The sequence below is a fragment of the Argopecten irradians genome, chromosome 3, assembly GCF_041381155.1.
Source record: "Argopecten irradians isolate NY chromosome 3, Ai_NY, whole genome shotgun sequence".
Lineage (NCBI taxonomy): Eukaryota > Metazoa > Mollusca > Bivalvia > Pectinida > Pectinidae > Argopecten > Argopecten irradians.
The window spans coordinates 68954989-68970350 of NC_091136.1; the positions used below are offsets into that span (position 1 = coordinate 68954989).

Sequence of the window (15362 nt, forward strand, 5' to 3'; positions counted from 1 at the left end):
CAACTGATTCCTGTCAGTATTGGGTGAGTACAGGGATTACAACTGATCCTGCCAGTATTGGATGAGTACAAGGGAGACAACTGATTCCTGTCAGTATTTGGTGAGTACAGGGGAGACAACTGAATCATGAGTAAAGGGGGAAAACAGGGAATACAACTGATTCCTGTCAGTATTGGGTGAGTACAGGGATTACAACTGATCCTGCCAGTATTGGATGAGTACAAGGGAGACAACTGATTCCTGTCAGTATTTGGTGAGTGCAGGGGAAACTGATCATGTCAGTATAATACAGCATGTTTTGTATTTTTAAGTTGTCCGAAAACCCAAATAATGTCTAAACAAAGTTGTGACGAACAAAATGACCTATCCGGATACTGTGTATCTCTAATAGTCACCGAGTAATGCCAATTTCCCCATAAGGTATAGTTTCACAAATATTCCTCCAATACAAGTAACAAGGGGAGGTAATTTGAAAAAATTAAAGTTAAATAACTATGCTGTTTTCTGAAATAAAATTATTCTGAAAATTGAATATGGTATTTGGAGTTTCTCTCTATGCAGAAAAGTGAAAAATACTGGGTTGCTATGAAATCTGACCCTGTTCTGTGACGTCATAGTTACCATGACGTCATAATAATGGTGACATCATAATTATATGCGCAAATGACGTCATAAATACTTAGTGTTATTATTTCTGACAATACAAATCCTATTTTAATTTACCTTAGCACTAAATACACATATTCTGATAGATAAATCTTAACATGACATTCAAAATGTCATAATTTCCTGCATATTACATCAAATTATTGAGTTCCCACCCTTGAAATACAGAATATTACATGTAATCATGTAAAACTGTACGTTATTCCCATTTCATTGAAAAAAAGCCCCTTTTCCCTCTTTTCTTAAGAAAATGCCAATAACTGACAATATCGGCTTGACCGAACACTCACTCTAGTACGAAAAATACATATTATAGCCTTAATTATATGAAAACTGAGAAATCAATGAAAAAAATCCCAAAATTAGCACTTTTGCTGTAAATCTCCATGGATACCAGGTAATTAGCAGAGCAAAATTTATTGGAATTCATATTAAATGGACTGAGAGACACCCGGTTAGCTGTTTTCAGCTTGCTGTTCAAGTGTAAAATGATTAATCAATTAACAGTCAAGCATACCATACCATACCTAGGTAGCAAATTACAGAATGGCAAAATGAGCCAATTACCTCCCTTTAGTTGTAACAAATGAAAAATATATGTAGTTACACATTTTCAAACTATTTAATTGTGATTTTTGGATAAATGAAAGAAAATTTAGCAAAATCAATTATAATCAAGGTCATTTTCCAAAAAAAAATGATCATTTCAGTCACTTATAAGGTGGAAGTGTACAGTAGATTTGAAAAATTCAGCAAAATAAAGTGCAGGCTTTAATTATGTACACACAGCTTTTTAACCTTGAATAACATCTATATAAAAGTATATATATTTTTAATCTACACAACATTTGCAATAGTTATGCAGAGTTCAATTTTGGACAGGTCCGCTTTTTGTGGTTTTGTGAGCCTGTAAAAACCATGGTAACCAAATTAGTTTTTTTTGAAAAAATGCAAAAAATTGGGATTTTCAACCCAAAATTACACCCCCTCTAGGAGAATTTTTTTTCTTGAACACAGTTTAAAACCAAGCATCACTGCCGTGATAGCGGAACTGAGCATATTTCGACATAGGTATATCATTAAACTTTTGAGCAATCTTACCTCGTACCCCAGCTATCAATTTCTGCTGCTACAGTATTGAGTTTTTCCATCTTACACGCACATTCGGATACCCTCTAAACCATTAATCTCGAACCCATTTTGGGGAATTTCTTTATGCAAATGTGAAGCCTGCATATAATTCTCTAGATTGAATTCACCAATTTTAGGATATATACATTTTTTATTTTTTTATGTATATAATAAAACAGGGACTTTCTGCTTAATAAAAATCTCACCCATGGCCATTCGGTCTTACTGTACACTGCTACCTAAGGTGAGTATAGGGGAGACAACTGATCCTATCTGTATTGGGTGAGTACAGTGGATACAACTGATCCTGTCAGTATCGGGTGAGTACAGGGGAGACAACTGATCCTGTCAGTATTGGGTGAGTACAGGGGATACAACTGATCCTGTCAGTATTGGGTGAGTACAGGGGAGACAACTGATCCTGTCAGTATTGGGTGAGTACAGGGGAGACAACTGATTCCTGTCAGTATTGGGTGAGTACAGGGGAGACAACTGTTCCTGTCAGTATTGGGTGAGTACAGGGGAGACAACTGATTCCTGTCAGTATTGGGTGAGTACAGGGGAGACAACTGATCCTGTCAGTATTGGGTGAGTACAGGGGAGACAACTGATTCCTGTCAGTATTGGGTGAGTACAGGGGAGACAACTGATCCTGTCAGTATTGGGTGAGTACAGTGGATACAACTTTTCCTGTCAGTATTGGGTGAGTACAGGGGAGACAATTGATTCCTGTCAGTATTGGGTGAGTACAGGGGAGACAACTGATCCTGTCAGTATTGGGTGAGTACAGGGATACAACTGATCCTGTCAGTATTGGGTGGTACAGGGGAGACAACTGATTCCTGTCAGTATTGGGTGAGTACAGGGGAGACAACTGATCCTATCAGTATTGGGTGAGTAACGGGGAGACAACAGATTCCTGTCAGTATTGGGTATGTACAAGGGAGACAACTGATTCCTGTCAGTATTTGGTGAGTACAGGGGAGACAACTGATCCTGTCAGTATTGGGTGAGTACAGGGGAGACAACTGATTCCTGTCAGTATTGGGTGAGTACAGGGGAGACAACTGATTCCTGTCAGTATTGGGTGAGTACAGGGGAGACAACTGATCCTGTCAGTATTGGGTGAGTACAGGGGAGACAACTGATTCCTGTCAGTATTCAGGTGAGTACAGGGGAAACAACTGATTACTGTCAGTATTGGGTGAGTACAGGGGAGACAACTGATCCTGTCAGTATTGAATGAGTACAGGGGAGACAACTGATTCTGTCAGTATTGGGTGAGTACAGGGAGACAACTGATTCCTGTCAGTATTGAGTGAGTACAAGGGAGACAACTGTTCCTGTCAGTATTGGGTGAGTACAGGGGACACAACTGATCCTGTCAGTATTGGGTGAGTACAGGGGAAACAACTGATTCCTGTCAGTATCAGGTGAGTACAGGGGAAACAACTGATTCCTGTCAGTATTGGGTGAGTACAGGGGAGACAACTGATCCTGTCAGTATTGGGTGAGTACAGGGGAGACAACTGATCCTGTGTCAGTATTGGGTGAGTACAGGGGAGACAACTGATCCTGTCAGTATTGGGTGAGTACAGGGGAGACAACTGATCCTGTCAGTATTGGGTGAGTACAGGGGAGACAACTGATCCTATCAGTATTGGGTGAGTACAGGGGAGACAACTGATCCTGTCAGTATTGGGTGAGTACAGGGGAGACAACTGATTCCTGTCAGTATTGGGTGAGTACAGGGGAGACAACTGATTCCTGTCAGTATTGGGTGAGTACAGGGGAGACAACTGATTCCTGTCAGTATTGGGTGAGTACAGGGGAGACAACTGATTCCTGTCAGTATTGGGTGAGTACAGGGGAAACAACTGATTCCTGTCAGTATTGGGTGAGTACAGGGGAGACAACTGATTCCTATCAGTATCAGGTGAGTACAGGGGAAACAACTGATTCCTGTCAGTATTGGGTGAGTACAGGGGAGACAACTGATTCCTGTCAGTATTGGGTGAGTACAGGGGAGACAACTGATCCTATCAGTATTGGGTGAGTACAGGGGAGACAACTGATCCTGTCAGTATTGGGTGAGTACAGGGGACACAACTGTTCCTGTCAGTATTGGATGAATAACGGGGAGACAACAGATTCCTGTCAGTATTGGGTATGTACAAGGGAGACAACTGGATCCTGTCAGTATTGGGTGAGTACAGGGGAGACAACTGATTCCTGTCAGTATTGGGTGAGTACAGGGGAGACAACTGATCCTGTCAGTATTGGGTGAGTACAGGGGAGACAACTGATCCTGTCAGTATTGGGTGAGTACAGGGGAGACAACTGATTCCTGTCAGTATTGGGTGAGTACAGGGGAGACAACTGATTCCTGTCAGTATTGGTGAGTACAGGGGAGACAACTGATTCCTGTCAGTATTGGGTGAGTACAGGGGAGACAACTGATTCCTGTCAGTATTGGATGAGTACAGGGGAGACAACTGATTCCTGTCAGTATTGGGTGAGTACAGGGGAGACAACTGATTCCTGTCAGTATTGGGTGAGTACAGGGGAGACAACTGATTCCTGTCAGTATTGGGTGAGTACAGGGGAGATACAACTGATCCTGTCAGTATTGGGTGAGTACAGGGGAGACAACTGATTCCTGTCAGTATTGGGTGAGTACAGGGGATACAACTGATCCTATCAGTATTGGGTGAGTACAGGGGATACAACTGATATTGTCAGTATTGGGTGAGTACAGGGGAGACAACTGATCCTGTCAGTATTGGGTGAGTACAGGGGAGACAACTGATCCTGTCAGTATTGGGTGAGTACAGGGGAGACAACTGATCCTGTCAGTATTGGGTGAGTACAGGGGAGACAACTGATTCCTGTCAGTATTGGGTGAGTACAGGGGAGACAACTGATTCCTGTCAGTATTGGGTGAGTACAGGGGAGACAACTGATTCCTGTCAGTATTGGGTGAGTACAGGGGAAACAACTGATCCTGTCAGTATTGGGTGAGTACAGGGGAGACAACTGATTCCTGTCAGTATTGGGTGAGTACAGGGGAGACAATGATCTGTCAGTTGGGAGTACAGGAACACTGATCCTGTCAGTATTGGGTGAGTACAGGGGAGACAACTGATCCTGTCAGTATTGGGTGAGTACAGGGGAGACAACTGATTCCTGTCAGTATTGGGTGAGTACAGGGGAGACAACTGTTCCTGTCAGTATTGGGTGAGTACAAGGGAGACAACTGATTCCTGTCAGTATTGGGTGAGTACAAGGGAGACAACTGATCCTGTCAGTATTGGGTGAGTACAGGGGAGACAACTGATCCTGTCAGTATTGGGTGAGTACAGGGGATACAACTGATTCCTGTCAGTATTGGGTGAGTACAGGGGAGACAACTGATTCCTGTCAGTATTGGGTGAGTACAGGGGAGACAACTGATCCTGTCAGTATTGGGTGAGTACAGGGGAGACAACTGATTCCTGTCAGTATTGGGTGAGTACAGGGGAGACAACTGATCCTGTCAGTATTGGGTGAGTACAGGGGAGACAACTGATCCTATCAGTATCAGGTGAGTACAGGGGAAACAACTGATTCCTGTCAGTATTGGGTGAGTACAGGGGAGACAACTGATCCTATCAGTATTGGGTGAGTACAGGGGATACAACTGATCCTATCAGTATTGGGTGAGTACAGGGGAGACAACTGATCCTGTCAGTATTGGGTGAGTACAGGGGAGACAACTGATCCTGTCAGTATTGGGTGAGTACAGGGGAGACAACTGATCCTGTCAGTATTGGGTGAGTACAGGGGAGACAACTGATTCCTGTCAGTATTGGGTGAGTACAGGGGAGACAACTGATTCCTGTCAGTATTGGGTGAGTACAGGGGAGACAACTGATCCTATCAGTATTGGGTGAGTACAGGGGATACAACTGATCCTGTCAGTATTGGGTGAGTACAGGGGAGACAACTGATCCTGTCAGTATTGGGTGAGTACAGGGGAGACAACTGATTCCTGTCAGTATTGGGTGAGTACAGGGGAGACAACTGATCCTGTCAGTATTGGGTGAGTACAGGGGAGACAACTGATTCCTGTCAGTATTGGGTGAGTACAGGGGAGACAACTGATCCTGTCAGTATTGGGTGAGTACAGGGGATACAACTGATCCTGTCAGTATTGGGTGAGTACAGGGGAGACAACTGATTCCTGTCAGTATTGGGTGAGTACAGGGGAAACAACTGATCCTATCAGTATTGGGTGAGTACAGGGGAGACAACCGATTCCTGTCAGTATTGGGTGAGTACAGGGGATACAACTAATCCTGTCAGTATTGGGTGAGTACAGGGGAGACAACTGATCCTGTCAGTATTGGGTGAGTACAGGGGAGACAACTGTTCCTGTCAGTATTGGGTGAGTACAGGGGAGACAACTGATCCTGTCAGTATTGGGTGAGTACAGGGGAGACAACAGATTCCTGTCAGTATTGGATGAGTACAAGGGAGACAACTGATTCCTGTCAGTATTGGGTGAGTACAGGGGAGACAACTGATTCCTGTCAGTATTGGGTGAGTACAGGGGAGACAACTGATTCCTGTCAGTATTGGTGAGTACAGGGGATACAACTGATTCCTGTCAGTATTGGGTGAGTACAGGGGAGACAACTGATCCTGTCAGTATTGGTGAGTACAGGGGAGACAACTGATCCTGTCAGTATTGGTGAGTACAGGGGAACAACTGATTCCTGTCAGTATTGGGTGAGTACAGGGGAGACAACTGATCCTGTCAGTATTGGGCGAGTACAGGGGATACAACTGTTCCTGTCAGTATTGGGTGAGTACCGGGGAGACAACTGATTCCTGTCAGTATTGGGTGAGTACAGGGGAGACAACTGATTCCTGTCAGTATTGGGTGAGTACAGGGGAGACAACTGATTCCTGTCAGTATTGGATGAGTAACGGGGAGACAACTGATTCCTGTCAGTATTGGGTGAGTACAGGGGAGACAACTGATTCCTGTCAGTATTTGGTGAGTACAGGGGAGACAACTGTTCCTGTCAGTATTGGGTGAGTACAGGGGAGACAACTGATTCCTGTCAGTATTGGGTGAGTACAGGGGAGACAACTGTTCCTGTCAGTATTGGGTGAGTACAGGGGAGACAACTGATCCTGTCAGTATTGGGTGAGTACAGGGGAGACAACTGATCCTGTCAGTATTGGGTGAGTACAGGGGAGACAACTGATCCTGTCAGTATTGGGTGAGTACAGGGGATACAACTGTTCCTGTCAGTATTGGGTGAGTACAGGGGAGACAACTGATCCTATCAGTATTGGGTGAGTACAGGGGAACAACTGATTCCTGTCAGTATTGGGTGAGTACAGGGGAGACAACTGATCCTGTCAGTATTGGGTGAGTACAGGGGAGACAACTGATCCTGTCAGTATTGGGTGAGTACAGGGGATACAACTGATCCTGTCAGTATTGGGTGAGTACAGGGAGACAACTGATCCTGTCAGTATTGGGTGAGTACAGGGGAGACAACTGATTCCTGTCAGTATTGGGTGAGTACAGGGGAGACAACTGTTCCTGTCAGTATTGGGTGAGTACAGGGGAGACAACTGATTCCTGTCAGTATTGGGTGAGTACAGGGGAAACAACTGATCCTGTCAGTATTGGGTGAGTACAGGGGAGACAACTGATTCCTGTCAGTATTGGGTGAGTACAGGGATACAACTGATTCCTGTCAGTATTGGGTGAGTACAGGGGAGACAACTGATTCCTGTCAGTATTGGGTGAGTACAGGGAGACAACTGATCCTGTCAGTATTGGGTGAGTACAGGGGAGACAACTGATTCCTGTCAGTATTGGGTGAGTACAGGGGAGACAACTGATTCCTGTCAGTATTGGGTGAGTACAGGGGAGACAACTGTTCCTGTCAGTATTGGGTGAGTACAGGGAGGACAACTGATTCCTGTCAGTATTGGTGAGTACAGGGGAGACAACTGATCCTGTCAGTATTGGGTGAGTACAGGGGAGACAACTGATCCTGTCAGTATTGGGTGAGTACAGGGGAGACAAAACTGATTCTGTCAGTATTGGGTGAGTACAGGGGAGACAACTGATCCTGTCAGTATTGGTGAGTACAGGGGAGACAACTGATCCTGTCAGTATTGGATGAGTACAGGGGAGACAACTGATCCTGTCAGTATTGGGTGAGTACAGGGGATACAACTGATCCTGTCTCAGTATTGGGTGAGTACAGGGGAGACAACTGATTCCTGTCAGTATTGGTGAGTACAGGGGAGACAACTGATCCTGTCAGTATTGGGTTGAGTACAGGGGAGACAACTGATTCCTGTCAGTATTGGGTGAGTACAGGGGAGACAACTGATCCTGTCAGTATTGGGTGAGTACAGGGGAGACAACTGATTCCTGTCAGTATTGGGTGAGTACAGGGGAGACAACAGATTCCTGTCAGTATTCAGTGAGTACAGGGGAGACAACTGATTCCTCAGTATTGGGTGAGTACAGGGGAGACAACTGATTCCTGTCAGTATTGGTGAGTACAGGGGAGAAACAACTGATTCCTGTCAGTATTGGGTGAGTACAGGGGAGACAACTGATTCCTGTCAGTATTGAGGTGAGTACAGGGGAGACAACTGATTCCTGTCAGTATTGGGTGAGTACAGGGGAGACAACTGATCCTTCAGTATCAGGTGAGTACAGGGGAAACAACTGATTCCTGTCAGTATTGGGTGAGTACAAACAACTGATCCTATCAGTATTGGGTGAGTACAGGGGAGACAACTGATCCTGTCAGTATCTAGGTGAGTACAGGGGAAACAACTGTCCTATCAGTATTCGGGTGAGTACAGGGAGACAACTACAGTATTCAGGTGGTACAACTGATCCTGTCAGTATTGGGTGTGAGTACAACAACTGATCCTGTCAGTATTGGGTGAGGGAATACAGGGGAGACAACTGATCCTGTCAGTATGAGTGAGTGATAAGAGAAGTTGAGTTGTACTGTCAGACAAACCATTAGATAAGAGAAGTGTGAGTTGTACTGTCAGACAAACCATTAGGTTAAGAGAAGTGTGAGTTGTACTGTCAGACAAACCATTAGGTAAGAGAAGTGTGAGTTGTACTGTCAGGACAAACCATTAGATAAGAGGAAGTGTGAAGTTTGTACTGTCAGACAAAAACCATTAGATAAGAGGAAGTGTGAACTGTACTGTCAGACAAACCATTAGATAAGGGAAGTGTGAACTGTACTGTCAGACAAACCATTAGATAAGAGGAGTGTGAGTTGTACTGTCAGACAAACCATTAATTAAGAGAAGCGTTAGTTGTTCTGTCAGACAAACCATTAGATAAGAGGAGTGTGAACTGTATTGTCAGACAAACCATTAGGATAAGAGAAGTGTGAACTGTACTGTCAGACAAACCATTAGATAAGAGAGTGTGAGTTGTACTGTCAGACAAACCATTAGATAAGAGAAGTGTGAGTTGTACTGTCAGACAAACCATTAGTAAGAGAAGTGTGAGTTGTACTGTCAGACAAACCATTAGATAAGAGAAGTGTGAGTTGTACTGTCAGACAAACCATTAGGTAAGAGAAGTGTGAACTGTACTGTCAGACAAACCATTAGATAAGAGAAGTGTGAGTTGTACTGTCAGACAAACCATTAGATAAGAGAAGTGTGAGTTGTACTGTCAGACAAACCATTAGATAAGAGAAGTGTGAGTTGTACTGTCAGACAAACCATTAGATAAGAGAAGTGTGAGTTGTACTGTCAGACAAACCATTAGATAAGAGAAGTGTGAGCTGTACTGTCAGACAAACCATTAGATAAGAGAAGTGTGAGTTGTACTGTCAGACAAACCATTAGATAAGAGAAGTGTGAGTTGTACTGTTAGACAAACCATTAGATAAGAGAAGTGTGAGTTGAAATGTCAGACAAACCATTAGATAAGAGGAGTGTGAACTGTAATGCCAGACAAACCATTAGGTAAGAGAAGTGTGAGTTGTACTGTTAGACAAACCATTAGATAAGAGAAGTGTGAACTGTAATGCCAGACAAACCATTAGATAAGAGAAGTGTGAGTTGTACTGTTAGACAAACCATTAGATAAGAGAAGTGTGAGTTGTACTGTCAGACAAACCATTAGATAAGAGAAGTGTGAGTTGTACTGTCAGACAAACCATTAGGTAAGAGAAGTGTGAGTTGTACTGTCAGACAAACCATTAGATAAGAGAAGTGTGAGTTGTACTGTCAGACAAACCATTAGATAAGAGAAGTGTGAACTGTACTGTCAGACAAACCATTAGATAAGAGAAGTGTGAACTGTACTGTCAGACAAACCATTAGGTAAGAGAAGTGTGAGTTGTACTGTCAGACAAACCATTAGATAAGAGAAGTGTGAGTTGTACTGTCAGACAAACCATTAGATAAGAGAAGTGTGAACTGTACTGTCAGACAAACCATTAGATAAGAGAAGTGTGAACTGTACTGTTAGACAAACCATTAGGTAAGAGAAGTGTGAACTGTACTGTCAGACAAACCATTAGATAAGAGAAGTGTGAGTTGTACTGTCAGACAAACCATTAGGTAAGAGAAGTGTGAGTTGTACTGTCAGACAAACCATTAGATAAAAGAAGTGTGAGTTGTACTGTCAGACAAACCATTAGATAAGAGAAGTGTGAGTTTGTACTGTCAGACAAACCATTAGATAAGAGAAGTGTGAGTTGTACTGTCAGACAAACCATTAGATAAGAGAAGTGTGAACTGTACTGTTAGAAAACCATTAGATAAGAGAAGTGTGAGTTGTACTGTATGTCAGACAAACCATTAGATAAGAGAAGTGTGAGTTGTACTGTCAGACAAACCATTAGATAAGAGAAGTGTGAACTGTACTGTCAGACAAACCATTAGATAAGAGAAGTGTGAACTGTACTGTCAGACAAACCATTAGGTAAGAGAAGTGTGAGTTGTACTGTCAGACAAACCATTAGATAAAAGAAGTGTGAGTTGTACTGTTAGACAAACCATTAGATAAGAGAAGTGTGAGTTGTACTGTTAGACAAACCATTAGATAAGAGAAGTGTGAACTGTACTGTCAGACAAACCATTAGATAAGAGAAGTGTGAGTTGTACTGTCAGACAAACCATTAGATAAGAGAAGTGTGAGTTGTACTGTCAGACAAACCATTAGATAAGAGAAGTGTGAGTTGTACTGTTAGACAAACCATTAGATAAGAGAAGTGTAAAGTTGTACTGTCAGACAAACCATTAGATAAGAGAAGTGTGAGTTGTACTGTCAGACAAACCATTAGATAAGAGAAGTGTGAGTTGTACTGTCAGACAAACCATTAGATAAGAGAAGTGTGAGTTGTACTGTCAGACAAACCATTAGATAAGAGAAGTGTGAACTGTACTGTCAGACAAACCATTAGATAAGAGAAGTGTGAACTGTACTGTCAGACAAACCATTAGATAAGAGAAGTGTGAACTGTACTGTCAGACAAACCATTAGATAAGAGAAGTGTGAGACTGTACTGTCAGACAAACCATTAGATAAAAGAAGTGTGAACTGTACTGTCAGACAAACCATTAGATAAGAGAAGTGTGAACTGTACTGTTAGACAAACCATTAGGTAAGGAGAAGTGTGAACTGTTACTGTCAGTTAAACCATTAGGTAAGGGAAGTGTGAACTGTACTGTTAGACAAACCATTAGTAAGGGAAGTGTGAGTTGTACTGTCAGACAAACCATTAGGTAAGGGAAGTGTGAGTTGTACTGTCAGACAAACCATTAGATAAGAGAAGTGTGAACTGTACTGTCAGACAGACCATTAGATAAGAGAAGTGTGAGTCTGTACTGTCAGACAAACCATTAGATAAGAGAAGTGTGAGTTGTACTGTCAGACAAACCATTAGTAAGGGAAGTGTAAACTGTACTGTCAGACAAACCATTAGATAAGGGAAGTGTAAACTGTACTGTCAGACAAACCATTAGATAAGAGAAATGAGAGTTGTTCTGTCAGACAAACCATTAGATAAGAGGAGTGTGAGCTGTACTGTCAGACAAAACCATAAGATAAGAGAAGTGTGAGCTGTACTGTCAGACAAACCATAAGATAAGAGAAGTGTGTGAGCTGTACTGTCAGACAAACCATAAGATAAGAGAAGTGTGAGTTGTACTGTCAGACAAACCATTAGGTAAGGGAAGTGTAAACTGTACTGTCAGACAAACCATTAGATAAGAGAAGTGTAAACTGTACTGTCAGACAAACCATTAGATAAGAGAAGTGTGAGTTGTACTGTCAGACAAACCATTAGATAAGAGAAGTGTGAGTTGTACTGTCAGACAAACCATTAGATAAGAGAAGTGTGAGCTGTACTGTCAGACAAACCATTAGATAAGAGAAGTGTGAGTTGTACTGTCAGACAAACCATTAGATAAGAGAAGTGTGAGTTGTACTGTCAGACAAACCATTAGATAAGAGAAGTGTGAACTGTACTGTCAGACAAACCATTACTTGTACTGTCAGACAAACCATTAGATAAGAGGAGTGTGAGTTGTACTGTCAGACAAACCATTAGATAAGAGGAGTGTGAGTTGTAATGTCAGACAAACCAATAGATAAGAGAAGTGTGAACTGTACTGTCAGACAAACCATTAGATAAGAGAAGTGTGAACTGTACTGTCAGACAAACCTATTAGATAAGAGATGTGTGAGTTGTACTGTCAGACAAACCATTAGATAAGAGGAGTGTGAGTTGTACTGTCAGACAAACCATTAATTAAGAGAAGTGTTAGTTGTTCTGTCAGACAAACCATTAGATAAGAGGAGTGTGAACTGTATTGTCAGACAAACCATTAGATAAGAGGAGTGTGAGTTGTACTGTCAGACAAACCATTAGATAAGAGGAGTGTGAGTTGTACTGTCAGACAAACCATTAATTAAGAGAAGCGTTAGTTGTTCTGTCAGACAAACCATTAGATAAGAGGAGTGTGAACTGTATTGTCAGACAAACCATTAGATAAAAGAGGTGTGAACTGTACTGTCAGACAATGCATTATATAAGAGAAGTGTGAACTGTACTGTCAGACAAACCAATAGATAAGATGAGTATTAGTTGTAATGTCAGACAAACCATTAGCTAAGAGGAGTGTGAACTGTACTGTCAGACAAACCATTAGATAAGAGAAGTGTGAACTGTACTGTCAGACAAACCATTAGATAAGAGAAGTGTGAACTGTACTGTCAGACAAACCATTAGATAAGAGAAGTGTGAACTGTACTGTCAGACAAACCATTAGATAAGAGAAGTGTGAACTGTACTGTCAGACAAACCATTATATAAGAGAAGCGTGAACTGTACTGTCAGACAAACCATTAGACAAGAGAAGTGTGAACTGTACTGTCTGACAAACCATTAGATAAGAGAAGTGTGAACTGTACTGTCAGACAAACCATTAGATAAGAGAAGTGTGAGATGTACTGTCAGACAAACCATTAGATAAGAGAAGTGTGAACTGTACTGTCAGACAAACCATTAGATAAGAGAAGTGTGAACTGTACTGTCAGACAAACCATTAGATAAGAGAAGTGTGAACTGTACTGTCAGACAAACCATTATATAAGAGAAGCGTGAACTGTACTGTCAGACAAACCATTAGATAAGAGAAGTGTGAACTGTACTGTCAGACAAACCATTAGATAAGAGAAGTGTGAGTTGTACTGTCAGACAAACCATTAGATAAGAGAAGTGTGAACTGTACTGTCAGACAAACCATTAGATAAGAGAAGTGTGAACTGTACTGTCAGACAAACCATTAGATAAGAGAAGTGTGAACTGTACTGTCAGACAAACCATTAGATAAGAGAAGTGTGAGTTGTACTGTCAGACAAACCATTAGATAAGAGGAGTGTGAGTTGTACTGTCAGACAAACCATTAGATAAGAGAAGTGTTAGTTGTTCTGTCAGACAAACCATTAGATAAGAGGAGTGTGAGTTGTACTGTCAGACAAACCATTAATTAAGAGAAGTGTTAGTTGTTCTGTCAGACAAACCATTAGATAAGAGGAGTGTGAACTGTATTGTCAGACAAACCATTAGATAAGAGAGGGATGACCTACCACCACCTAGTCCCCCTTGGATGGCTGGGAGCTGTACTGTGAGGCAGAGCTGAAGACAGAACTGAGTTTTTCCACTGGCACTTTCCCCAGCTATTTCTGTGATTCCCTGAGAGAGAATTCCACCTAGGCAGAAATGTTGTTAGTTTTCCATGTATTCAAAACAAAAAACATTTAGCAGTTAAAGGGGGTAACAGAGGAGTGTACAATTCTACAAGCCCTGGGTAACATAAGCATGATATACAAAGTTCAGTAGAATATCAGAAACATGTGCACTGTATCATGGTAAAGTAACAAGGAAAACGTTAAGGAGGCCTGCACAGAAAGGTATAATTACTAACGTTAAGGAGGCCTGCCAAGAAAGGTATAATTACTAACTTTAAGGAGGCCTGGACAGAAAGGTATAATTACTAACGTTAAGGAGGCCTGGACAGAAAGGTATAATTACTAACTTTAAGGAGGCCTGGACAGAAAGGTATAATTACTAACTTTAAGGAGGCTGCACAGATAGGGTATATTACTAACGTTAAGGAGGCCTGCCACAGAAAGGTATAATTACTAACGTTAAGGAGGCCTGCACAGAAAGGTATAATTACTAACGTTAAGGAGGCCTGGACAGAAAGGTATAATTACTAACTTTAAGGAGGCCTGGACAGAAGAAAGGTATAATTACTAACGTTAAGGAGGCCTGGACAGAAAGGTATAATTACTAACTTTAAGGAGGCCTGGACAGAAAGGTATAATTACTAACGTTAAGGAGGCCTGCACAGAAAGGTATAATTACTAACGTTAAGGAGGCCTGCACAGAAAGGTATAATTACTAACGTTAAGGAGGCCTGCACAGAAAGGTATAATTACTAACGTTAAGGAGGCCTGCACAGAAAGGTATAATTACTAACGTTAAGGAGGCCTGCACAGAAAGGTATAATTACTAACGTTAAGGAGGCCTGCACAGAAAGGTATAATTACTAACGTTAAGGAGGCCTGCACAGAAAGGTATAATTACTAACGTTAAGGAGGCCTGCACAGAAAGGTATAATTACTAACGTTAAGGAGGCCTGCACAGAAAGGTATAATTACTAACGTTAAGGAGGCCTGCACAGAAAGGTATAATTACTAACGTTAAGGAGGCCTGCACAGAAAGGTATAATTACTAACGTTAAGGAGGCCTGGACAGAAAGGTATAATTACTAACGTTAAGGAGGCCTGCACAGAAAGGTATAATTACTAACGTTAAGGAGGCCTGGACAGAAAGGTTATGACAGAAAGGTATAATTACTAACTTTAAGGAGGCCTGGACAGAAAGGTATAATTACTAACTTTAAGGAGGCCTGGACAGAAAGGTATAATTACTAACTTTAAGGAGGCCTGGACAGAAAGGTATAATTACTAACTTTAAGGAGGCCTG

At 42.0% G+C, this 15362-nt stretch overlaps 1 protein-coding gene across 1 annotated transcript in view; it reads right to left on the reverse strand.

The window, feature by feature from the left end:
• Positions 1–15362, reverse strand: part of LOC138319835 (DNA repair protein XRCC3-like) — a 38986-nt gene that overhangs the window by 6016 nt on the left and 17608 nt on the right. Inside the window, exon 4 of the mRNA XM_069262966.1 lies at positions 13932–14080. Coding sequence (XP_069119067.1) covers positions 13932–14080 — 149 coding nt within the window. The remainder of the gene's footprint in view (positions 1–13931; positions 14081–15362) is intronic.